Source organism: Garra rufa, chromosome 5 (assembly GCF_049309525.1).
Source record: "Garra rufa chromosome 5, GarRuf1.0, whole genome shotgun sequence".
Taxonomy (NCBI): Eukaryota; Metazoa; Chordata; class Actinopteri; order Cypriniformes; family Cyprinidae; genus Garra; species Garra rufa.
The window spans coordinates 7,848,129-7,875,459 of NC_133365.1; the positions used below are offsets into that span (position 1 = coordinate 7,848,129).

At 37.5% G+C, this 27,331-nt stretch overlaps 1 protein-coding gene across 1 annotated transcript in view; it reads right to left on the reverse strand.

The window, feature by feature from the left end:
- LOC141334403 (astrotactin-2) overlaps positions 1-27,331 on the reverse strand; it is a 157,654-nt gene that overhangs the window by 98,090 nt on the left and 32,233 nt on the right. Inside the window, exon 3 of the mRNA XM_073839465.1 lies at positions 6,127-6,526. Within this exon, the coding sequence (XP_073695566.1) occupies positions 6,127-6,526 (400 nt within the window). The remainder of the gene's footprint in view (positions 1-6,126; positions 6,527-27,331) is intronic.

Here is a 27,331-nt window from a genome sequence, read left to right on the forward strand (position 1 = left end):
GTGAGGCTTGATTATTCTGGGATCAAACTCCCTCGACAGACTCATATCCCACATAATCAATTATGCAGAAGTGAAGCTGTGAAAAGCAGAATGACTCCCCTCTGTCCGCAGAGAGAAGCCCCTCTCTGACTGAGCTGACCGCATTACACTAGTGCGGCATGTCCATTTATTGTTCAGTGGACAATAATTCATGTGCAGTGATTAACTGAAGGACAGCTTTATGAAAGTAGAAATATTGCCAGTCTCATGAGGGACCAGCAAAAAGAGCAGACCACCACTTCTGTGCCATATTACAGGAACAATTAAACTTATATTTTGTGAAGAAAATGTAAAATTCACTGGGTAGAGTATTGTGGGTGTTGCAAAATATACAGAGGGGTTTCATGCCAAAATGTAATATTTACTCAAGCAATATTGACAATGCACTAGCAAACACCTATAATAAACATTAACCAATAAAAATCTGCTTTCATATATAGTCTAAACCACAGCATTACCTTTTTATTATATTCAGTTGCAGGGTTGGGGAAAGTTACTTTTAAAAGTATTGCATTACAATATTGAGTTACTCCCTAAAAAAGTAACTAATTGCATACTTAATTACTTTTTATGGAAAGTAATGCGTTACATTACTTCTGCGTTACTTTTTAAATCTGGGCAGGGCTCCCTTGTTTGTTTTTAATATAAAAAGTTTTTTTTTTTTTTCAAATGTAAAAGCCTTATTACGCCAAAAGCCTCAGCCTCATTGGTTAATAAAATTGGATTAAATACATCAAGGATATTTGTATTATTTAACATATTTAATTATTGCACGTTTGCGTCATATTTTAATAAGTTGAATTTCACTGTTTTTGTTCATTTTGAGGAATTCTGTATCTGTTTTTTTAGTGAGTGAGATGAATTAATCCATGTTCACATTTATTCTAGAACTAAAGTAACATCTTACTCACGATTTCTCTTAACATGGGGACAGGAGGGCTTTTAATCAATAAATGGGGAAAAAAGTAACTGGTGTTATTTATTTGAAAAAGTAACTCAGATATTTTCTTGTCAATTAGAAAGTAATATGTTACCTTTTCTACATTTCTACATTTTAAATGTTGTAATACGTCCAAATTGTACATTAATGCATGTTTTATGCTTGTAAACATAACGTACTAATACCGACGTATAAACAATGAGACCAGGTTAAAAAGTGCTACAATCTTTTAGTCATTTATCTTCTAAAAAAGTACACTTACGGAAATAATATGCTAAAGTTTGAACTAAATGCAATGTTTTTGGACACTGTGATTAAATGAAAATGTATTTTATATATAGCTATAGTCGAACAAAAAAATTGAAATATGATTAAAGTGCACTGCTGAATGTACTGACAATGGTAAACTAAAATAAACTTTAATGTAATTTCTACTGAAATCTGTATGTCATGTGTATGATGACGTTGTTGATGAAAAACATTTTAAAATGTTAATATTGTATTAATATAACAGATTATATTAAAATTATAAAGTACTTTACATGTGTTTTAGCATGTTAGTCATTTAAAAGCCTTTAAAGCACACCAAAACTTTAAAACAATGACTTTAAATGAATTTAAAACGTTTTTTCACTAAAAAGTGAACTTTAGAAACAGTCATGAATGTGTATTCTAGTGACATTTTTTATTTGTTTAATTATATTTTTAAGATTTGAATTACTCTCTAATTGCACATTCAAAACAATTAAACACATTTTGTTCAACATTTTTACGTATTGTAAGAAATCAGAGGGTCCTTTACAGAGGGCAAATTACTATGCTCTTCATCACAAATGAGAAAAAATAAAGAAATTAAAAAGAAATTAAAAAGCATAAGGAAACTGTTCCCTTGTGATTTGCTGATCTGGTTTATTTTTCCAGATTTAAGGACACATTTGCATGTAAGGTCCCCACCTGTATTCCTCTGAATTAATTGAAATAATAATGAATGCTGGAGAGCTGGATCCGATACGGAAGTCCTGGAGCAAGCGCGGGCCTGATGCCAGGAAAATGTGCTTCATTATTTATTCAGCCTCTACCTCCTTCTGTTTGTCAACATCACTCAGATGGATCCTCATCCTTCATCCACAGACACGCGCCAATATCAGCGCCATGGGCTCCAGACTGCAAGAGCCAATTAAATTGTGCTGCACACTTAAATAAAGTAAACAACAGACCTTATCCAAAATATTACATTATAGACTAAGCTTTATTGTAAGAATACAACGCTTGTCCTCCACTAAAATCCAGGTGCATCAGTGGACAATCAGAGGCATGCACAGAACAACACACTGTATGAAAAATACTGTTCAATTTACAGTGAAAAACTGTCGGCCTCGGCTGCCAGAAATTCAGGAATTTTAAGAAAGCACCTGTGTACTGGATATTGGGTATTATGTTAGCATAACTGCATATGTTAACAATTAAAATCTGTTTTATATCCTTACAATAAATGGATAACCACTATTAAAATACAGGTGGTTAATTAAAATAATATTATTAAAGTTTATCAATAATGGCCTGTCTACAATAAGACACATCACTAAAATAATACAGTAAACATTAGCTAAACAACATCATAAAACAAATGAAAAGAAACAGAACTATTGAAAGCAAATATAAAATCATACAGGGACTCCTGTAAATGCATTATTTTTTTATTTATTCTAGCTCATTTGTTGTCAAAAAATGCATTTGCTGAAGAAAAGCCACATATAGTGTCTTAAAATATAAATACTAACTGTGCTTAAATGATTTATTAATTCATTCTGAATGTTGTGTTACTGTAACTATTTAACACGATTATATTTCGATATCTCTTCTGTCTTGGGATTGATTAATTCAGCAGCCATTGAGGTCACCCATTGATAAACTGAGAATATGTAACATTTAACTGTTTAAAATTCACAAGAAAATCTAATTTCATACTTAAATGAAACCAATGTAGAGTTGAAGGCTTTTTCCTAATGTTCATCAATGTGACCTTTCTACAATTTGTGATCTACTCAAGGCCAAATTTGATGATTCAAGCACCCTCATCAGCTTTAATCAGCCCTCAGTCCTTAGTTTTTCAATGAATCTGGGGGCTCTGTTATGAATTGCAGTGTATCAGGACAGAACTTACAACTAATGACTAGACAAAATGTAAAACACATTCATTTACATTGTTAAACAACTCACATGTCTCTGTTATTGAGAAATCAATGTGTTCAATTCTCGGAAGCAGAGAAATTTATATAAATGATAATAATAAGAAGATAAATAATGGTTTGTTTTACCATAAAAATGTCGCTACATGATTATCAAACATGGCATTTCTTTACCCACTGAACACAGACAATAGATGACAGAACAATGACCATCTATTCTCAAGTGAATGAAATAAAGAATGAACAGCAGATTTGGAAAGCACTATTCAAAACCAAAGACAGTGCTTGTTAAGTCTATATTGAATATACGTCTTGTAATCGGACACTTTGGCCTTGACTGTTCTCTCCTGGGACAGAAATCTAACCAACTCATCAACTAAGAGTCAATGGCTCTCTCTCTCTCTATCGCCTGGTTCTCTCAGTCTATGCCTTACAATGAATTCAGGTCAATGGCTATAATTAGCCTGCGGTTGGCAGGTGACTTCACATCAAACCCCCAGATATGCTCAAATGTGCCACATCAGTGTCACTTGAAATAGATGATAAGAAAAAAAATCCTATCACAGCTATCATTAGCATGCTGTAACAATGGAGAAAGCACTTTACCAGCACTCCGAAGATAATGTGAATTTTGATTTAATGTACACTAGGGCTGCACGATATATCGAAAAAGTATCGTTAACGCGATACTAGTATACGCGATATCAGTGTCACAGAGAGTTGCGATAATTGACATTTAATTTATGTGCTAAACATTTGTGCGTCGCATGCATAGGTTGTCCTCATTTGACCAAACAGATGGGGGCTTACTATCTTTATACCCGCCTCCCAAGTAGGTTCTATAATGCTATTGGCTAGACCGGGCGAACAGGTGAACCCGGTGGCTCAGAGCAGAGAATGAAAAATAAATACGGCAGGAGTATGAAGGGAGAAAATGACAGCAGCGCTGAACTTTTGCCTAAAAAGAACTGTACAGGAATCAAAATTGCCACCGTTTATGCTCCCAAAATTTAATCTGCACAACCTCAAATTATATTTGGGAGCATTTGTGCGAGTGCGAGAAATTGTTGTGGTGCGACCTAGTTTCATTTCTTTACAAAACTTTTGCTAACCTAACTACTGCACAGACTGCTGTGAGCTGATGCGTTCGCCGTTCTCTCCAACATTACACAACCATTTAAACTTAATCTTTATTGTTACCTTTAATGAAGATTTGAGATATTAGCCGTCTTCCTGTCACTGACAATGCGCACCGCTGAACTAGGCAAGGCAAGGCAAGGCAAGGCAAGGCAAGTTTATTTATATAGCACATTTCATACACAATGGTAATTCAAAGTGCTGTACATAAGAGGAGTTAAAATCACAATAGCATAAAAATCATAGTCATAACCAACTAGGAACCGGACGTTTTTTTTCTGAAACCTCTGTTCCGGATTTGCACAAACTGCATTGCAATTAGGGGTGTGTGGTATGACGATTTTTGATTGTGTACAGTAAAAAAGTTCTGTACAACGCGGCATTCATTCACATCAGATGATATCTCAGCAGCCGAGTGGGGAGTATTTTCCACTGGAGACACGCTTTTCAAAATCCTGTTGGTGTCCTCCGACTTTCAAATGGTTTGTTAAAGTAATCTCTTGTATTGCAGAGTGCATGCTATGCACTGCCGAGAGTTTCGCGCGATCCTTAAAATGAAACCAAAAGTAAAACGCGTAGGCTACGCGCATTTAAAAGCAATTTTAATACCCCACGTTTAGAGAGCGACTCCCCAATGCACACAAATTAGGCTAGATAAAATATCTAGGCTGTTATTAGAATGTGGGCTGCCTAATAAGTTGTGAAGTTGTCTATAACTCTGTATCATACTTTAATAGTCTACTTTAAATATGGCTGCATTTATTGTCTATTTTTTGTTATTTATACTGATTCTGAGGCTTTCAGAAACAGCCCATTTGATTTGCCTGGCAATTGGAATCAGCCATGAAGAATAAAGATCAGTGCATTACTAAAAAGAAATTGGGTGCTCCTAATTTTTTTTGATGCTCCTAACTTTTTGAAGTTTAATAGTAATTTTAATCAAATTTTGGTTTAATAATATGTTTTATTAAAAAAAATAATAATAATAAAAAACAGGCAAGGCAAGGAAATATTTAGTTTAAAAGATGCTCTTACATGTAAATAAAAAGTAATGTTTGAAAGCAATTCATTTTGTGTTTGCAGGTCTATGGTAACAGCAAACCAGAAATCAGAATATCTGCCGAGGTTTTAAGTCATTCATAGTGTTTTAAAGTCAAAATTTTTGCAACTTCCTTGACATAATTTTTTTTTTTAGCCTGAATTAGATTTAATTCGGATGACAGAAGAATATCTATTACCTGTTTATTTTAGCATGATCATTACATATATAAAAGATTTTAAAAAATAGATAATAATAACAATAATAATTATTAAAGCATTTATCCAGGGAAATGTAATATCGCAAGAAATATCGCATATCGCATATTTTCCCAATATTGTGCAGCCCTGATTATTGGTTAACTCAGTTTCTGAGGTCTGTGTGTGGCTTCAAGAGTTAAAAGCAAACTTCAGCTGTGATGATGAGGAAGGGATGGAACAACTCACAACATAACCATGAGTGTTATACTTTGTCCTGGAACACAAGCGTAGCTTTGAAATCAAGAAAACTAAGAAGTCCCTAACTCAGCTACTCCTAGCTCCAATTCACAAACCTAACCTTAAAATCATAATATCATTCTAGAAACACAATCTTGGCAGATCATGCTAAATAATAAACGTAATGGAAGACAAAACCTGACCCTTGCTCCTCTCAAGCTCAGGGATAGATCAACAAACAATTAAAATGTCTAGGGCATCAGATCCAAACATCTCAACCGTCCACATATATCTGTTGGATACAATAGAAAATAGACAGTGCCATAGTAACACTAAAGCTCTCACCTCTGTTATCCAGACTGTGTTTATGGTTGGCCTCTCCCATCCCCTTCCCTAGACTGTCCACACTGTGGGTGCCCTGGCTGCACATGTCATCTTCTAGATGTGCTTTCCCATCTAGCAGATGTCCGGGGTGCTCGTCCTCTTCGCAGTCGCAGTCGTCGAGGATGGGCGTCTCCCGGATGGGCATACCAATGACAGAGCTGTGCTGGAGAGGTCTGGGTCCACGGAAGCTGTCCCTGCTCTGTGGAGGGCCCAAAAGGACAGAGGGAATGTAGTGAATCTCATGTGTGGCCTCAGTGCTGGCACTCTTCTGTGGGGCACGACGACGCCTGCACCAGCGCTGACGAGTGTAGAGGACCAGCGTGAAGAGTAGGATAAGTAACAGAAGAGCAATCAGACCACCCTGGAAGAGAAAGGATAAGAGAAAAAATGTCAGAGTTCCAAAAGAAAGGACAAGCCCTTCCCATCATGAACTATCTATTGCTCCTGGAAACTTTAGGGATAGGAGTCTAATTCTGCTCCTAAAGGACCAAAGTCCTGGGAAGTTTAGATCAAACCTGCCCCAACAAACTTGTCAGGAAGTTTCTAGTAATTATGAAGATCTTGATTTGCTGGTTCAGGTGTGATTTGATAGGATTGGTGCTAAACACGGCGAAATAGTGGTAACCAGGATTTCGCCATGAACGAGGTGCTCCTGAATTGTTAGTTTGACAAGAATTTTGTTGAATTCCCATGCCCAGGCCATTGCCATCCAATCCTTAGACTAAAACTAAACATGTCTAGTAAATAGATTTTTAATATTCTATCAAAGGGGTGTTCCTGGAGGGCACCGTTCCTGCAGTTAGAGTTTAGATCCAACCCTAATTTAACACACCTGAACCAGCTAATTAAGGTTTTTAGACTAGGCTTGCTCAAGATGTATCAGTGCTGCACAGACTTGTTCTACCAGCTCCTGGAGGGTCAATGTTCTGCAATGTTTAGGTCCAACCCTAATTAAACACACCTGGACCAGGTAAATAAGGTCTTGATGAGTTCTGGAATTTTCCAAACAGGTACGTTGGTGTAAGCTGGATCTAAACTCAACAGAACATTGACCCTCCAGAAACAGGACACCGGTACAGGTACAGGCACCCCTGTACTAGGACCAACGAGAATAGGGGTGTCCAAGCCTGTTTGGATTACAATTAGGAAGCATAATGACCCTCTTGGAGCAAGAAATTGGATGTTGATTTGTGACAATGTCCTACTTGGTGCATTCATAGACAAATCAACTTGGTCAATCTCTAGAATGCACGCTGGAATTTGCTAAACCAACCTGGTATTTATGAACTAATTTTGTCACATTTTATAGTAATTTGACATTTGAAGTCGGCGCGATAGCCTTGTGGGCAGCGCGCCAACATACTGTGCCGTTGTGCTCCGGGCGTCCTGTGTTTGAATCCCGACTCGAGGACCTTTCCCGACCCCGCCCCTATCTCTCTCCCACTTTGCTTCCTGTCAATTCTGATCTGTCCTATCAAAATAAAGGCAAAAACGCCAAAAATAAATCTTAAAAAAAATAACATTTGAAAGCTTAGCAAACAAATTTGGAGATTTTGGTATTTCCCCATGCAGGTAAACAAAAGCTGTACTTAGATGATTTGAAAATATTTGCCAAATGACCTTACCAGCCATCAATTGAATTGGCATGCTTTAAACATGGTTTTGCCATGTCTCTCTTGACAGGTAAGACAGAACTAGGGTTGGGCGATGTCGACCAATTTGGCATCGTACGATGTCTAATGTGAAACATCGCGATGGACGATGGCATGGTCTGTGGGGGGCGGGGGTGAGGGATGGTTGTTGTTAAATAATTTATTCATAACGAATTAATTAATTGTAGCCTACCGTTTCCACCAGTGCTTAATTTGAATCAGATTTTGGATTTTTGCGTTCCGGTATTTGTTTTTAAAGATCCAGCATTAAGTGCATAGAAGGTGACAGTGAGTGCGTGCAGACGAGACAGAGCAAGCGCGGGTTTATGTAGATGCATTTGGAGGATGTGTGTTAGTCCTTAAAATATTTTCGATCAGTCAACTTTTTTAAGTTCAATATCGCTCTCATTGTTTGCTAACTGCTTAACCCACTCTCTCCAAACGCATTTAATGAGCAGCGGAATGTTTAGAGAGAATGTGTAATATCAGAAATAATACCAAATCAAGCGAAATATTATGTATTGACATTATAAACACTATAAACATAGCTATAAGTTACCCTGATTCCAAAACGAATCATTTAAATGTAAAGGTATTCAGACCACAGCCATATCACCCTGCAGCCCAAGTCCGGTTGCTCACTGAAGCTAAGCAGGGTTGAGCCTGGTCAGTACCTGGATGGGAGACCTCCTGGGAAAACTAGGTTGCTGTTGGAAGAGGTGTTAGTGAGGCCAGCAGGGGGTGCTCACCCTGTGGTCTATGTGGGTCCTAATGCCCCAGTATAGTGACGGGGACACTATACTGTAAAAAGGCACCGTCCTTCGGATGAGACGTTAAACCGAGGTCCTGACTCTCTGTGGTCATTAAAAATCCCATGGCACTTCTCGTAAAGAGTAGGGGTGTAACCCCGGTGTCCTGGCCAAATTCCCTCCACTGGCCCTAGTCAATCATGGCCTCCTAATAATCCCCATTCATTGAATTGGCTCCATAACTCTCTCCTCTCCACCTGTAGCTGGTGTGTGGTGAGCGCACCGGCGCCGTTGTACTGTGGCTGCCGACGCATCATCCAAGTGGATGCTACACACTGGTGATGGTTGAGGAGAGATCCCCTATATGATTGTAAAGCGCTTTGGGTGTACGGCAATACACAATGAAAGCGCTATATAAATGCATCATTCATTCAGAACACAACAGGAATGAAACAAAATATATAAAGTTAAGAAACCAAAACAAAGCGAAACTAAAAATACCAGGCGTTGGGCTCATGTACCTCTGTAATTCGGCACAAATCCAAGTGTTTCCATATTCCCAGTGTATTTGAATGATAAACTGTTATTTATAATGTATAGTAGGCTTTGTATTGTACATTCGTATTTCGATGGAAACAATATATTCTCTTGTTTTTGTTCCAAGCTCTGTTCGTTATGGTAAAACCATGAAAAAGGCATATTTGGTGTAGTTTATTTAATCTAATTTAATTAAAATTATTTAGATTTTTTTCTGCTGTTTTTGTATGCCTCATTTATTAATGTAAACAAACTAGTTCATGTAATTCATTTGGAGTTCACTGTAATTTGTATTGATAACTAACAACTTCCTTGTTATTATTTCCTCATAATAATAATAATAAAATAAGTAAAGATGCGGAAATTGAAAGCATGCATTTTATTTGGCTATATAGTGATTAAGTGTGTGTTTTTCGCAAGCGGGTTGCTGCTGCGGCGGGGGCGGCGCGGGGCGGGGCGGAGGATCGCGATGCCGGCTCAGCATCGTGATGTCTATTGGCCATCGGCGATGGACGATGGCATCGTCTATCGACCCAACCCTAGACAGAACCACAGAATTAAGCATGTATTTGGGTAAGCTACAGTAATACATGATGCATGACCACAGACTTCAAATGCTGCTCTTGTTTCACTGCCTTGTAAGGAGCCTCTGAGCTTTGCTTGTTACTTCTTTGGCTTGAGTGTCTGGCCTAAAGGTGCAACGCACATAAAACAGCTGAGGATGCATTGCTGCATGGTTTGTCTCATTTCATGGCGTGTCAGGGACATCAAAGATTTCTCCTCTCTTGAGCTGTTTGTGTGTAATATTCTTAAATCTGCAGTTGTGTTAAAGAGAGCAGCACTGAGCTGACAGATAAAGCATGCAGCGTAATATTTTTAATTAACCTAAACATGAAACATTATTTGAAACAATGAAATGAATACTAAGTGACACTGCATTCTGCTCTGTGTCATGTATTTTCATGAGAGTTCCTCTCAAAAACAGTGTGACCTAGCATTGCATACAAAATGTTATTGCTTAGAGAATGCTGTTTTATATATATATATATACACACACACACACACACACACACACACACACGTACCATACATTACAAACCAGGCCCATGAGTCCACAAATACCCCCAGGTAGGTATCAGGGCCTGTAACCCCAAGGGCCCCATAGCCAAGGTCCCAAAATTGGCTTTTGAGGTTTATTTGTTGATTGTGCCAGTTGAGAGAAAATCCATCTTAGCTCATTTTGGGGCACTGAGATCTTCTGAAACTTTAAAAGGAACACATCTAAGACCTCTTCTTTTTTCTCACAAGAAACATCTAACAAGCCAGAGCTTTCAGTAAAAGTCTCCATTTGCTCTCCATTATTCTCATTAAAGAAAAAAATCAAGATATGATAGAGATCTCATTTAAAAATGTTCTTACCCATGAGAATGTGCACTGCATTAATTCAACTATGTGTGCCACAAAGCAGATCAAAGCAGAGGAGGCAAATGAGGATCAGAAGCTGACCTACTCAAGACGAATATTCAACAACTGCTAATCAAATATTTTGATATAATACATGCCTGCATATTTCATGCTGAATTTACTCACACATTCATTAAACTTTCAGAATTAGTTTAAGAAGTGACATGGATGACTAAAAACTTCTGGACATACACTGGTCTTGCAGCTATCGCACATGGCATCCAAAGGCTAAAATTTGTGCTCTGCACCTTCTGCTCTTACCATCTCTATTTTTCCCTGCAGTACTATATAAAATGACTAGAGTGGTGTAATTAATCTTGGAATTTTAAAATTCCATCTTCATGAGGAAAAACAAACCCCTCTCAAATTACAGCTCATGCACTGCCGGCTGTCCATAAATCATAGCGCTGTAGATGGGCATTTTCGATGGGAACAATGCAGCCCCGACCAAATGTGTTCATTAATCTCCAGCAGGAGCTCAGCCACTGAAAGTAAACTTCCCTCAAAGTTAAACGCAGAAAAATGAGAAAGGCTAAGCCATTCTTTAAACTTTCAAACACTCCTGGGAGTCTCTGTTCACACTGTCTGTTGTCTTAAGCTTGAAAACAATGGGGCTGGTTGGCAAATGTTATGAATGGAAATGGAAATGCTACACCAGATAAAAGAGTCAAGCTGTGCAAGAAAAATGGTTTCTACACTTTTACTTGTTTACTTGTTACTTGTACTATGTTTTAATGTTATTGGTAAAGGCAAAATTACAAAATGGTTAACTGTACTGCATAATATCACATATAAAGTGGACCCTGTACCATGTTAAGACCATTTTTTTTTGTATTCTCTGAAGTATATTGGACTGTGAAAAACCCTGACATACAGTTGAAGTCAAAAGTTTACATAGACCTTGCAGAATCTTCAAAATGTTCATTATTTTACGAAAATAAAAGAGATCATACAAAATGTGTGTTATTTTGTATTTGCCTGAAAAATATATTTCACATCAAAGATGTTAACATATAGTCCACAGGAGAAAATACTAGTTGAATTTATAAAAATACTGTGTTGTTACCTAAATTGTCCTGAACAGTTAAACTGCGTACTGTTCTTCAGAAAACTCAATCAGATCCCACAGTTTATTTTGTTTTTTTTTTCAGCATTTTGTGTATTTGAATCCATTCCAACAATGACTGTATGATTTTGCGATTCATCTTTTCACACCGAGGACAACCGAGGGACTCATATGCAACTATTACAGAAGTTTCAAATGCTCACTGATGCTTTAGAAGGAAAAATTATGTATGAACAGCCAGGGGCGTTACCTTTTGAATGGAATGAGGATGTGTACATTTTTCTAATTTTGCCTAAATATCACTTTTTTTTTCATTTAGTACTGGCCTTCAGAAGCTGCAAAATATACTTCCCCAGGAGACAAAATAATGTAAATTTACCCTGATCTTCAAATTCAAAAAGTTCTTACCCCCCGGTTCTTAATGCATTGCTTTTTTTCTTTCAGAAGCATCAGTGAGCATTTGAACCTTCTGTAATGGTTGCATATGAGGCCCCTAGGTTGTCCTTGGTGTAAAAATATGGATCTCAAAATCATACAGTCATTGTTGGAAAGGGTTCAAGTACACAAAAATGCTGAAAAACCAAAGAATCTGTGGGACCTGAAGGACTTTTCTGAAGAAGTTTTAACTGTTCAGGACAAATAAGGGACTCACAAACAACTATCACAAACAAAAAAAACAAAATGAAACATAAAACAGCTGTTGATCATTTAAGTAACAACTCAGTATGAAGAATCAAGTGTATGTAAACTTTAGAACAGGATCCTTTTTTATATAAATTCAACTTTTTTTTTTTTCTTGTGGACTATATGTAAACGTCTTTTATGTTAAATATATTATTTAGGTCAGTACTAAAAAATAGCATGCATGTTGTATGATTACTGTGGTAAAATAATTAACATTTTGCAAATTCTGAAAGGTGTGTGTAAACTTTTGACTTCAACTGTACTACCTGCACCATGCTACTACCATCACAGTACTTTTTTCAGGGAAGTAAATTATGCTTTTTTTTTTTGGTTTTTGTTTTTAATTTCATGCGCCAAACATGCCTTCACCCAAGCAAACATCTGGCCAGGCAACAAGAGGTCTCCAGACATCCAGTAATATTCTGTTTAAAAGATAATGAAGAATAAACAAAGCATAATGCATGACAGACTTCGGAGACCATCTGGTATATTAGTAATAACTTTTGAAGGCGTTCCATTACGAAGATGTGCAATACACAACCTGCAGCTCAAACGATCAAAGCACAGTCTTAGGAGAACTCTGATGAAAACACTCAGATGAAAAACAACAGAATATGAACAGAATGTATGCATTTTATTATAACATCAAATGCACAATATCTTCTAAAACATCACTTTATACCTGGCCACAAGTCAGGTGTAGAAAACAGTTTCCGCCTGGTGAGTAATGAAGGCGAAAAATGTGAACATTCTAGCAACCACCCAGAGGAGCAACAAAATAATAATTCAAAACAAATTAGCAAACATATATTGACATACTAAAAACCATTTAGACACATTAGCCTCATGGCAGCAGCGAGCAACATTCCCTAAATCTAGTTCTCATTACATTCTAATGATGAAACATTTACCAAAGTAAATTGCCTCACAGTAGGGCAGATAAAGTATATCACACCTCCAGCAACATGGGCGGCCAGTGAAAATCATCCCCGTCGTCTGTTCACCAGGTGATCACAGCAGAGAAAGCCATGCCTTTAGGACAAACTCTGGGATAAAAAAACAACACAACACAGACCAACCTCACCCAGCACCTGCTTCACTCTGTTCCTACCATCTGCGCCCAGGAAAACAACTCCCAGAGCTGGCAAAGTCGACGTCAACATCAGAGGCACAGACTACATTTATCTCTCTGGCAAAAATTACATGGAACGTACACAGACACGGGCATACAAAACACATGCCGCATAAGTAAAAAAAAAAAAAAAAAACATAAAACATCTTCTCAGCTTATAATACGATGCACAGTTAAACACACAATAGAGTATGGTTTAAAATAGAGGGGTTTTTTTGTTTTTGATTTTTTCAAAACAGTGTGCACAATGATTATTTTCACCAAATTCAAAGGTAGCATTGCTTACTTTGGAGCAAAAGACAATCCCAGAATGCACTGTGGCAATCTTCTAATAACAAAAGGCTCTTTAAACCTACATTTTTGTGCTTCTCAAGTCAAAAGACTAAAATACCCAAAATAGTTGTTTTGCACTTGTCTTACTATGAATGGTGCAAACTGCAATGCAAAATATGGCGGGTCTAGTAATGCCAATTGGTCATTGCAACTGCTTTTAAGTGCCCTAGATTCAACAGAAACTCCAGACTTGTGAATGCAATAGAAGACAACATTGGCAGGTTTAGGCATATTTAAAGGATTAGTTCATTTTCAGAATATAAAAAAAAAAGAAATCCTGATAATTTACTCACTCCCATGTCATACAAGAAAAAAAAAAGTTTTTGAGGAAAACATTTCAGGATTTTTCTCTATATAGTGGACTTCAGTGGACTTTAGGGTTAGGTTCAATGGGAGCCAACGTGTTAAAGGTCCAAATTGCACTTTCAATGCATCTTCAAATGGCTTTCCACGATCCAGCTAATGAATAAGGATCTTATCTTGACCCCAGCCAATGAATCTAGCCAAATAGTCAATCATTTTCTAAAAAAACAAAAAAAAAAAAACAGTTTTGTATATTTTTACCATTTTGCAATGGTAAAAATTGGACAGATCAGAAATGACAGAAAGCAAAATGGGAGAGAGATAGGGGGCAGGATCAGTAAAGGTCCTCAAATCGGGTTTTGAACACGGGACACCCATAGCCCAACAGCGCACTGCTCACAAGGCTATCAGCAACCACGCTAGTCTTGCACTAGCTTTGTGATGCGTTTCTTCAACTTCACACATTATGTAATCAAATTGGAAATGTCGGCACAGTTAGCTTTTTATCTGTGTACTAAATCATTTTTTTTAAGTTGAAAGAAAGACATGAACATCTGTGAGTAAATTGTCAGGAAATATTTATTCTTGAAGTGAACTAATCCTTTAATCAACAGTTAATGTCAGATTTTATCGCTGATTAGAAATATGTTATTTAAATTTGAGTTTGGCAAGCAGTTTTTGAGATTGCAGTATTCCCCTATTCAAGTAGACAGGAATTTGTCTTGCATGTCCAAAATAGATGGCCAGAGGCATTGCAAATATGAGCAAACTGACTTTCCTTGAAATAAACTACGGTTGAGTCTCGTGTGCATTGCGTGAAGAGTGGGGTTTTGGAGACAAGGATTTGCTGTCTATTTAGAGATTTTCAGAAAACAACTGTCCTCCCTGTAAAAGTCAATCCGATGCCAATCTGTCATTTTTGGATAGTTGTGAGCTGATCGGGCAGGGAGGCAAGCTATAACTAGCTAAGAACAGCAAACCAACTAAGACCTGCATATATTTGACGGATGAGGTTCCATTTCGATTAGGTTACTGTGACAGAAAGACAGAAAGCAGCTGGCTAAGTTTTGGACCAGAGCTAAGGACAGAAACATACATGCAGACTTTCCAGCATCTGTTCAGTCTGGGACTCCTGTAGTGTTGGGATGTGGATAGATGGGAAGCTCTGTTACCCACAGGGATCTCTGGGCCACTCTGACAAGCGAGCGGGCTTATTAGAGTCGGAGTGGACGCCTGCGCTGAGAGCTGCGTGCTGCCGTCTCTCCACACAGTATGATGTTTAAGTGCCATGTGTTGTGCCAGCTGCCTCCTCCCACTTCAGTCCTAGTGTGGATCAGAGAGTCGGATACCCCGCCTGCCATCGCTGTCTCCTTATTTGTCTCCGTTTCCTCTCTTTTTCATTCCCTCTCAGGGGAGACTTTTATTTGACCATAGAGGCAGTTTTTCCTTGGGTTTTGAAAGAGACATAGGCTTTTAGACTGACAGATCTGAAGGGAGAGAGTGAGGAGGAACCCCAGTGATACTCACACTACGTTTTGTCCAATTATGGCCTTCAAAAAACCGAAGAAAAACAGCTTTAACCTAAACCTAAAACACTGACTTGGTATGTTGCTCACATGGTCTTTGTTTAAACTGTTTGAGAGGTCCATATTTGACGCAGCATTATTGTTCATAATCAAATCTGATATCAATTGCAATCCCCTTTATCAGTCTTGATATGCAAGTCAAATGAAATTTTAAATTAAATCTTGAACTCATTTGAATAAATCCGCTAAGACCAAAAGAAGATTCTGGATTCCAGTTCGTTCCTGTGACCTGATTACATTTAGCCTGAGAAAATTGAGTAAGAATCTTCCACACGGGTGTCACCGTGGCCTTTAATACTGACTCAGGCTGTGCGTCCACCCCCTCCCAACACACACAGAGCACAATATGTCCAGTCGATCTGTCCACCCTCCCCTCCACCCCTCGCTCTCTCTATCTGTCTGTCTGTTCCTCTTGGCTCTGACGTTGCACAAAGGGCAGATTTGTCCAGCAATTTGGCTGTCCCCTGGACTAACGGCCGGGTATTAGTGAAGAGTTAGTGAGAGTCGTTCAGAACCCACAACACCCCAGAGACACGGACATCAGTCCAACAGACGTGACCTCATTACACACACTGGACAATAGGGAGAGAAAAACTAAGTGAGCGTTAAAGGCTCAAGTTCACTACTTGCAGAATTCATAGTTAATGAAGTGATTTAATTCCCTTAGCCTTAATGCAGGCAAGTTTACGGTAACAACACAATTGGGGGGGGGGGTGAACTATTATTATTGAGATATATGGAGATGCTCTGCAGCAATTTAAGATCATAAGTCACATGCATCGCACAGATGTTTCCGGGTATAGGATATTCCAGACGACAAATAGTCAAAGGGTCCTGGATTCCTGGATGTACCACGATGATGTCACATTTTCGTTGATCGCTTAATGGAGGGGTGGGGGTGAAACCTTGCTAGACCAAAAAAAAAAAAAACACTCTTAAAAATAAAGGTGCTTCACGATGCCATAGAACAACCTTTTTGTCTAAATGGTTCCTTTAACATCTGAAGAACCTTTCTGTTTCATAAAAGGTTCTTTGTGGTGAAAGAAGTTTCTTCAGATTATAAAAAGGTAAGAAAGAAATGGTTCTATACCAAAAATGGTTCTTCTATGGCATTGCTGTAAAGAACCTTTTAATGCACCTTTATTTTTAAGAGTGCAGGTTCATGGCTGAATTCTGGCATGAGAGTGCATAAACATTAAAAGACGGGCGCTCCACTGAATTCTGGTGGGAATGTGGCTGATCATTGGTCATCGATCATTTGTCTCTCCAATCAAAGAGATGGCCAATCTAACCCGCCCTCTCAGTTCATTAAGGGAGCTGGGATAAATCTGAACAATTAAATCAATTCTTACTCACACTCCAAGAACTTCATCTGATTGTAATCATCATTTATTTTTGACTGGAAATGCAATTGAATCTTAATTTGTCATGCCAGATGACACTCCAGGCATAAGAACAGAGAGCCTTTTAATATTCATGGAAATCGGAAACAAACGGGCCGGTGTTACGGTAATGGCTGCCATTTGGAAAACAGAGCTCTCTTTCTGTGATGCTGTTTTTCTCTGTCTTTAATGATGTCCCATGATGCACCCTGTTTGCATGGTAACCAAATATAATTGCCTGATAATCATGCATCACTGCATGCTCATTACAGTGGTAAATTAGCACTGGTGGGTGAAGTCGCAATCCGCTCACTCACACCTTGTGGCAAATTTCTTTAAATAAGCGATTGTAAGAGAGAGGAATAGTTGCGGGAGTAAAGCCTTGCTGAGCTCTGCCCTTCTCGCTGACATTTTGAGATGGACTGTAATTACTACGCCGAGGCAGTTATGAGTGGCAATAACGTAAGAGGTCAATCCGACACCAAATTGTTTAGTCAGGTGGCCCATGGCAAAAAGCAGCTAATGTTCTGATCGGCATGATGAAACATGACCCGAAAGAGTCTTAATTTTAACCTTCAGTAAAATTAAGTGTGCTCTTCGTTTGGTCAATCACAAGCCAGGACTGTCACAACCATCTTCTGACATCCTGACAGATTTAACTGCATTTCAACAGCATATTTCTCTCCTAGTAACAATATCAGTCCAAATGGCTGAGAGAAAATGCTTCCTTCTTGACTTTAGATTTCTGCCAATGCTTCTGGCTAAACATTCACTGTCAAGAAACATGCCACCCTTGGAGAAAATTCTCTCAGCATTTCCCCAGAAGTCGGTGTGTTGGGCTCTCGTCTGAAAGCTACAACCATCGCCAAAGTCCTCAACTCACAAAACTCTGCCAGGCTCAGGCATCTACAACAGCTGTTGGACATCCCATGTAAAAAAAAAAAAAAAGTTCTGTCACATATACTTAGTCAGTCTTACTGGAGTTCAAGCCACACAGAGAAAAGTGTAAAAATAGATTATCACTAAACCAAAGCTCATGTTTGTGGTTCCTTCTTTAGTGAGAATGCGTAGGTACACTCTAGTGAGGGTTCAACAAGGACTTGCAAGAGTCTCAAGCCAAGTCTCAAAAAATAGACCTGTATGCTTATAGGAAAGTTCAACCCATTTCCCATCTTGACAGGAACTTTTCTCCTTTTCACCTTACATCAGTGTTTGCTCCAATCTAAGTTGCAGTTCAACAACAACAGACAAGGGCAAATGTCTCAAGTCAAGCATCTGTGGACTTACAGACAGCACAGGCTTATTGGAAAATGTGCCTTTACTTACAGTTGTGCAAAACTCCAAAAACAGGCCAAGGCATAAAAAAAGAAGAAATCACTGCAGTTTTTAGCTGAAATGAACACTAGTGGTGGTAAAACACCAACATTTTTTGTTCACTTTTAGACAAATTATGATTACAGAAGCAAAATGTTGATTAAAAACGACTTACCATAGTGCATGATGTGCAAACTAATAAATTTTGACATTTGCATTGCATAACAAGCTTCATATGTATTGAATTTCTAACATAGTAAAATTGCTCGGTAGCGCACCCGGTACAGCAATGCACTTGGGATGTAAAGTACTCATGTGAAGCATGAATCTCAACAAAATTGTTTAAAGCTAATATGGCATGGCTGTTTCAGCAAATTAAATTTTTTGTTTACTTTTGTTCACATTATCGGTATTCTATGTACAAAAAACAATGTAATGAAACATAGCTATGTTCATGTTCATCTGTTTCATTCAAACTGAATGTTTATGTGGCACTCACTGAACATTTTACTTGCAACATATAATTTTGCAGAATTTTTCCAACAAGCCTGTGTTGCTCGCACAGTCTCAGGACTGTATTTGCTGCTGGCCAATTTTAAGAACATTACTAAGAGGTGGAAAAGTCACTAGATTTATCGCCACTGTTTTCAGTAACATCAGCAATCATACTTTACTGCCATAGTAGCCTCTAATAATGGACTGCACCCGCGTCACAGCTCTCAGTCAGTCACTGTCCTATTCAATTTACATTTCCGACCTTGAGAGCAAATATTCCCTTTTCTATTTAACATCACCCCCTCTTCCAATCCTACAGTGAACATTATGGAGGCCTGGAAAACCCACCCACTCCGGTCGAGAGACGCTTTGATAAAGCAAGGCTAATGGCTCTGAATTGGCTCTGGTGTCTAGAGATTCCCAGCAGCTAAGAGCTCTAAGAGCGCACAGATGTTGTCAGTTGACACCATAGTCATTAATGCACATTGGTCCTCACGTCTGCCGTCACGAGTCTTAGGGGGTAACAAGAGTCTCCCGCATAATCTGCGCAGCATCTCCAGGCATTTAAGTAGCCCAATTTGAATGAATCAATATGGCAACAGGAAACAATTCGGAAGGGGCTTTATAGGGTCTTAGATGCAAAGCAAGAATGGGAGTTGAAAACCACTGAGGGGAGCATTAGGGTTAATTAGATATGGAACTTATTTTGGCTAATCTTCTGGAGTCAGAGTTATGTAAAGGGGATTAAGGGAGAGAACTTGTCTAGCAGGTAAAGCAAAGTAATTAAGACGTGAGACAATCTCCAGAAAAGTCATTAGCGGGATGCTATGAATATCTGCAGAGCTCGTCAGAACCCTCGGAGAGCGAGGAGGTGCTACTATGTTAATGAAAAGATATCATGCTGAATTTCTTTAACAGGATGGAAGGTTAGAAACACTACTCTAAAAATACTTGCTTGGCATATGTCAATTATCTGCAAGGCAACTGTTGAATTTTACTTGGTTCTTTGGAAAATGCCACCTTTTGCAGTGTCTCACAAAGCCAGATGTTTGACTAGTGGCATAAAGTCTAGCCAACATTACACCTTATTTCAGAAAAAAAAAAAGAGATAAATAAACTGCAGAATGGATGTCTACTTCACTTGATTGATTTACTGTCTCACCACTAAACTCTGAAGATCTGAAGCCACAAATCCATAGTTTAGCTCTTTCTTTCAAGAGCGTTTAAATTATTTTGTTAAATAAATAAATAAATAATAATAATCTGCGCACTGGATTTTCAGAAATTGCTCTGCAGTCTGACAGTCTGACTGGATCTTGTTATTTTATCAAGTCATTAGCAGTTCTTGTGTGCAATATGCATCAGACAGTGAGCAGGCTGTGGTTGGTTCATGAATGTGTTGTTATAAGCTGCGACAACTGAAACCAGCAGCAATTACAATGCCCAGGTCTCCCAATATGTGGGTTCTCTTTTGGAAGTAGCAATCAAGGCAGACCTGGAGAGGGTCTGACCAATTCAGAAAGTGTATTTGCTTTCCTTTGGTGGTGAAGGTGTCAACATGGAGCATATCATATGTGAGACTGGACTGAGACCTGGTTGAGTACTACAACATTGCACACATCTGACAATGAAAACTGTTATGAACATAAATACTGCATAAGCCTGTTCCTCCTGAGGTGAATATTTCAGAATCAATGTGCTTTATTCATTTTTGTTCAGAGTGAGAGCTGCCCTCTTGACATTCTCTTTTGAGTCTTAAACAGAGCAAAACACAAACGCTTTGCCAGCAAGGAACATCTGGGGAAAAACCACAAAACCAGAGCAGCCGAGTGTATTCTTCAGTGACACACAATGGCCTTGTGCATCAATCTCCTGCTGGGACACCGGATTGTGTGTCCGACTTCCCCAGCTGACATTCCTGTCCGCATGATCAATGTGGCTGCCGTTCATTTTTGTCACATTTTAATCTGTGGAGCGCTGGGGCAGGATTGCCTGTGTGCTGCCTATGAAAATAAATTACAGAAGCCAGACAACAAGAGGAGGGGCGACTGATGCTTTACTGTAGCCTCAAATATGGCTGAGTAAAAATTAATATCATTAACAATGTAACGATCTCCTCTATATCCAGCCTTTTTTTTTAAATATAAGAGCAGTGTGGCTATTTGTACCTTAAATGTGTCGTTCTTTTGTAAGTATTTTAGCTGTACAAAAACCAATTTAGATTATAAAAACATTGTGGGAACATCCAGTTTTTCTTGTCATGATTAGAACAAACATTCTGCTTTTTTCATTCAGCTTTTTTCAACCATAATATAACATTATTTGAACATTTATTTTTTATATTCTAAGATTGTAAAGGACCAGATTTACTAAAAAGGGCAAATTTGGTTAGAACGCAATTCCATTAAAGTGCAGATGAAAGAGGAAAATTCTGTGCGTGATTTACAGACAATGTGCACATAAAAAAATAAATAAATAAATAAACAGCCTATAATTTCTATAATGACCAGCGCAATCTACCAAGAGCAGCACAAATTACCATCTGGTTTAAGACATGCTTTTTTGTTGTTAAATAATTGTGCAAATACCAGTAATTTGACGTGCAAATGTTAGTAAATCGCATTGTATGACTCATTTTAATATTCACCTTCCAAATATTTTGCACCTGAGAGAAAAACTCCCACTAATGCTTATTCAATAAGATCAGGCACGAAAATAACTATGTCCACGCCTTTTTAGTACTAATTCAACACTAATTAAATTTCTGCACGTCTTTAGAATTCCTGACAGTACTATTTTAATGCCTAAAGACGGTTTGCTCTGGCACAAGCTGTTAGTAAATCTGGTCCAAAATGATGAGTTTTCTCGTCAGGATTATAGTATTATTAGAATGTTACAAAACAAATGTTTATCACATGCAAATAAAATCATAAGGACGTTGGAAGATCTTCCAATCTTATGAGGACCTATATCAAATATTAAAGTTATAAGAACGTTCCAAGCGTTACTTTAAGAACACAGTCCAATGTAAATAAACTTTTCATAACTTTCATAACTTTCTTCATAACTTTCTCAAAATAAAGTAGATTTGATTAAATAAATAAATAAAAATCCTAGAACTGAATCTGCTGCATGTAATTAAAAAAAGTATTTTATAAATGCAGTGGATATGATTCATACCTTTCTAGTAAACTTGCACAAATCATGCAAAAGTTACCAAGAAATTTGAACGCATACGAGGTTAGCAAATTCTGTAAATGCACCACACCAGTTTGAACAAATAGTACAGTATTTTATTGTTTATTGTTGTATTATTTCCCAAATTAGGCTTCATGTACTTCATGCAAATTGCTAAATGTTTTTGTATCTCCTGAACACTGCAGTGATTATTATTGTCCAGTCATAAAACAATGAAGCTATAGACTATAAAAACTAAAAAGAGGCACAATAAAGTGGTATAAACTATACCAGTCTGTAACTATTTATTCACCCTCATACAAAAGCAGATATTTAAAGAAATGTTCATGTAGCTCTTTTCCATACAACAACAGTCCATAGTCACCACAGCTTTTAAGCTCTAAAATGTGCAAAACATCATACATTTTCATTTATTCATCCATTCATTCTGATTTTGGTGTGAAATAAGATCCAAAGCCAGTCAAGTTGCATAATAAAGTTTTGACAGGAATGAAAACAAAGCTGTAAGAAATGTAGTGTATTTAATGGATTGCACTGATGTTTAACAATACACCGATTGTTCAGCTAAAGAAACAACATTAGTAATAAGTGCTTATGTTTAAACTAAGTCTTTAGCCTTTATTAATGATAAATGAAATGAAGATTAGGTTCAAGAAGTGTTAGTCTGGTCGTGTTAAGGCCTTCAGCGCTTCAGAAAAGCCTTTAAAGTAAAAAGTGCAGCAATATTCCTAACTAACCTTCCATCATTGAGTAATCTTGCTTTCCCTGCAGCCACGCTCTCAAGCTCCCTGAACTCCTGGTCTCCATCGGTAACCATTGCCATGGTAACCATGCAGACGGTGGAAAGGTAAGTGGAGAAGCCGAGCCGGAGGCTTTGGCAATCGTAAATACACGAGACTCGGCCAAGAAAAAATATGACTGCAGTGTCACCAATGTTTGACAAGTAAAAACACGGATCTTTGTTTCTTCTAAATCACTGTCAAATGCATTTAAAAGGAAGCGAGTTTAATTTAAAAGAAAGCAAATTGCATGGACTGTGTTGGATTCCGAAGCCTTATTCTGGTTTTGACAAGAAAAATGCACCTATTCAATTTGCTCATGAATCATCCATGAAGTGTCGCACAATCAAAAAAGGAAAAAAAAAATCTGTGATTGGCATTCACAAAAGAGCCGTTTATCATGCGTCAGACAGACGATCATAGACGGTGAAATGATGAAACGGCAGGCCTGCTTTATGACAAAGCAAAGTAAACTAAACTAAACCAAACCAAACTAAACTAAACTAAAAAATTATTTGTTGATTTATTGTATTATTAAATTCAGGATTCACATTGGTAATTGCAATTATCTCACAATTCTTACATTATAAGTCAGAATTGCAAAGGAAAAAAGATTCAGAAATGTGAGATACTGTAATAAGTCAAAATTACCTTTTTATTTTTTATTCAGTGCAGGCTTTCAATATGCGGTGATTATTATTGTCCAGTCATGAAACAAACTAAACAACAACAAAACAATCTAACACACCACACAAAAAATATATATCAAGTCTGTCATAATTTGCTCACCCTCACACAAAAGGAAATATTTAAAGAAATGTTCATGCAGCTTTTCCATACAACCACAGCTTCATGAAATACAAATCTACAGCTACCGAGATTTTGAAAAATAAAAATATGCAGTGTTACAACTTGTGTGACTGGAATTTAAAACAGACTGGAATAAAAAAAAAAAAAAAAAAAAAGTTTAGTGTCTTCTGCTGATTTGCAAAGCATTAATAAAATATCTAAACTGATAAATAACAGATTGGAGATCAAAATAATAGCAAATTTGTCTCGTTTTAAATGAATACTGAAAAATGAGATGAAAAATTTTCTTTAGCCAAAAATGTACTTTTACTAATGTAAAATAAATATTTAGCAATATCTTTAAAAGACTTTTGAATTTTGGCGCACTTTTTTCTCTGTATAATTTTGCTATGTCAACTAGTAAATACCATAAATTTGGTTATGCTAGCATGTGTGGAAATATTTAAACCATGTGTGTTGCAACTAACCATGTTGTGCCCCGCACTCCCCTTTATTATGGTCTTATGAAGCGAAACAATCAGTCTGTGCAAGAAACATTATTTACAACAGTATTACGTGTAAGCCAGAGCCTCAGACAAACGGTCCGGAAGTCACATTCGGTTCACAAATGAAAAATTATTTTGAATTGTTTTTTTTATTTTTTTTTATTTTTTTTGTGAACTATTTCAACTAGTGAACTAGTCCTAATCTGACTGACTGGCCCAAAAGAGTTTGCAGCTCGACTTTGCACAGATTACAAGTTACTCAATCAAAACACACTTTTGATGCCTGACAGTCACTCAGACCTGAAATAAGCCAAAGTAGTGTTGTATCTAATCCTACAGTGCCTAGAGAAAATCATCATACCCTGTGAAAACACATTACACACTGGAAAATTCAATAAAATAAGTCTAACTTTTTTGAGCAGCATAAACGCATTATAACCCTTATCATTAAAGTAAAAATATCATTTAAAAAAAAATAAATTAAAAAAATCTGGAGGATTATTAAAAAGCCTGGTTTGGTGAAGTGATTATAAGATTGCTCAGGTGCAAGCAATCAACTTCCAGATTAAACACCAGACTAATTGCCCCATCTGACATTAATAGTAGTGGTGTTGATTAGTTCAGAATAAAACAAGCTGTTTCTTGAAGATTCCACTGTTAGTAGTGCATGGTACTGCAAAGAATTCACCATGGCTGGGAAAGTGCTTTCAAAAGACCTCTGGGATAGTTATAGAAAGGCACAAATTAGGAGAAGGCTACAATAACATTTCAAAGGCTTCAGCTATCCCTCGGAGTACTGTTCAGAGCAACATTAAACAGTGGAAAGTGTATGGCACCACCAGCACATTGCCTAGATCAGGCCGTCTGTCCAAAGTGGATAACAGAGCCAGGAGGACATTGATAAGAGAAGCTACCAGGAGGCCAAAGGCAACTTTGAAGGACTTGACAAGGCTTGATGGCTGTCTAGTCAGTCTATGCATATGACAACTATCTCCCAAGCTTTACACAAAGCAGGCCTGTATGGCAGCGTGGCACTAAAGAAGCATTTCTCATTTGCAAAAACACATTTGGAAGACCCTGATACTTTCTGGCAAAAGTTGCTATGGTCCGATTATACCAAAATCAACATTTTTGGACTGAACTCCAAGCACTATGTTTGGCAAAAAGCAAACACAGCACATTACCCAAAACACACCATACATGTGAATCGTGGCGGTGGCAGCATCATGTTGTGGGGGTGTTTCTCTTCAGCTGGGACTGGGCGATTGGTCAGGATTGAAGGAAAAATTGATGCTGCCCAGTACATACAAATTCTTGAGAAAAACCTACGTCCTTCTGCTCAATGACCCTAAACATACTGCCAAAACAACAACAAAATGGCTTAAGGATAAGAAGGTGAATTTTACGCTGCATGACAAATAAAGTAACTATTTCACAGGGGTATGATGATTTTCCATAGGCACTGAATGATGAATGAACTCATTTAGTTCATTGAAACACTCTCTAAAAGAACCAGACTTCAAATTAGTCTTCTTCATTTGCCGGAGGCTCTGGATTACATGCAATAATATTGTAAATAACGTTTAGTTACTTGCACAGACTGATTGTTTCACTTCATAATACCTCAATATATTGTCAGGAGCTATGGATATTCATTTTTTGTTCCCTGATATGCTTTTTGACTCTCAAAGTGACGGCCGCAACTTATTTGTATTTTACTAATTACCAACTTACCACTATTACCACTATTTCAGCTGAAAATCTTCTTTACTGTTTTACTCAAGAGAGAAAGTCATCTACATCTCAGATGGCCTGAGAGTGACTAAATTAATAGCACATTTTCATTTTTGGTTGAAGCTGGACATGTTTTCAAAAGATTTGTGGGTAACACTGCTTGTTTGTTTTATGCTGGTTACGCCGCATCTCAGTGTTACGCATGTTGTGTTTGTGAAGCAATGCTGTACGGTTTGTTGTTGAGCAGATCTGTGACAGGTAAATTAAAGTGCGGAACGTTCAATCTGCCAAAATATGCAAATATATTCTAACTTTAGGGCGTGTATTACGTTTGTTTGTCTCCTAGAGAAAATTACGTGTTATGCACAGCTCATCTGCAGGGAGCAGTTTGCAGTTTCATGCCCATTAATCCACAAACAGAGACAAAAGAACATAGCGGCAAAGCAAGTCAGTGATTTAATTAATATTTCATTAAGATAGCATGGGCTGAAATCTATGAGTGTACAAGAAGACGCATAAGAGCGACTGTTAAATCAAAGATTGTGACACCGAGATATTATAATTGACTCATATTTTTACGGATTGTTTATAGTACAGTACAGCCGTGCTGAAATATTGCCAGCAAAGAAATGGAGAGAAGGAACAAACTCCATTATATTCTGTTGATGTGTGGAGCTACGAAGGTCTCATATCAAAAACTGTCAAGCCTTGTGCGATGAATAAAGCTTCTGAATAGGAAATGAGAAATTCAAAAGCAGGAGAAGGTTGACAATCAATCAAAGCCCTCTGAAGCATTACTAAAGCCGCTTCTGGCTCATTTCTGACGGAGACTGTATCTACAGAACACTGCGGTGATTATTACTGTCCAGTCGTAAAGCAACAAAGCTAATGTACAAACTATAATAGCTTCAAAGGGATAGCTCACTAAAAAAAATATACAGTCTGTCATCATTTACAAATTGTTCATGCAGCTCTTTTACATAAAAAGACAGTCCATGCAGCTCCAAGCTCCAACATGTGCAAAACGTATCATAAAAATATCAACATGACTTCTGTGCTTAATTCCAGGTCTTTTGTTTCCCCACTTTGTGTTTTTTGCAGTCCAAAGTGATTGAATTTGCTATAACTTTTCTGAAACATTATACAAAAAGAAAATTCTATGTCACAGAAAGCTACTGTACTGTATGACTTTAGAAATCTTGAAAGTAATACTGACCTTGAGACATATGACTCTTATGGATGATTATGATGCTTTTATGGTAATTTTTGTTCTTTTCAGATCTTAACAGAATCACTGCCCATTCACTATCATTATATGTTTTAAAAAAGCATGAACATCATCTTTTGTGCTCTAAGAAAAAAATGAAAGTCAGACAGGAAATCGCACATATTCTGGCTAAACTTACCATTTAATATCAACCAACGAATGTGAAAAACAGAAAATCCTATTGCAGAATAAAATA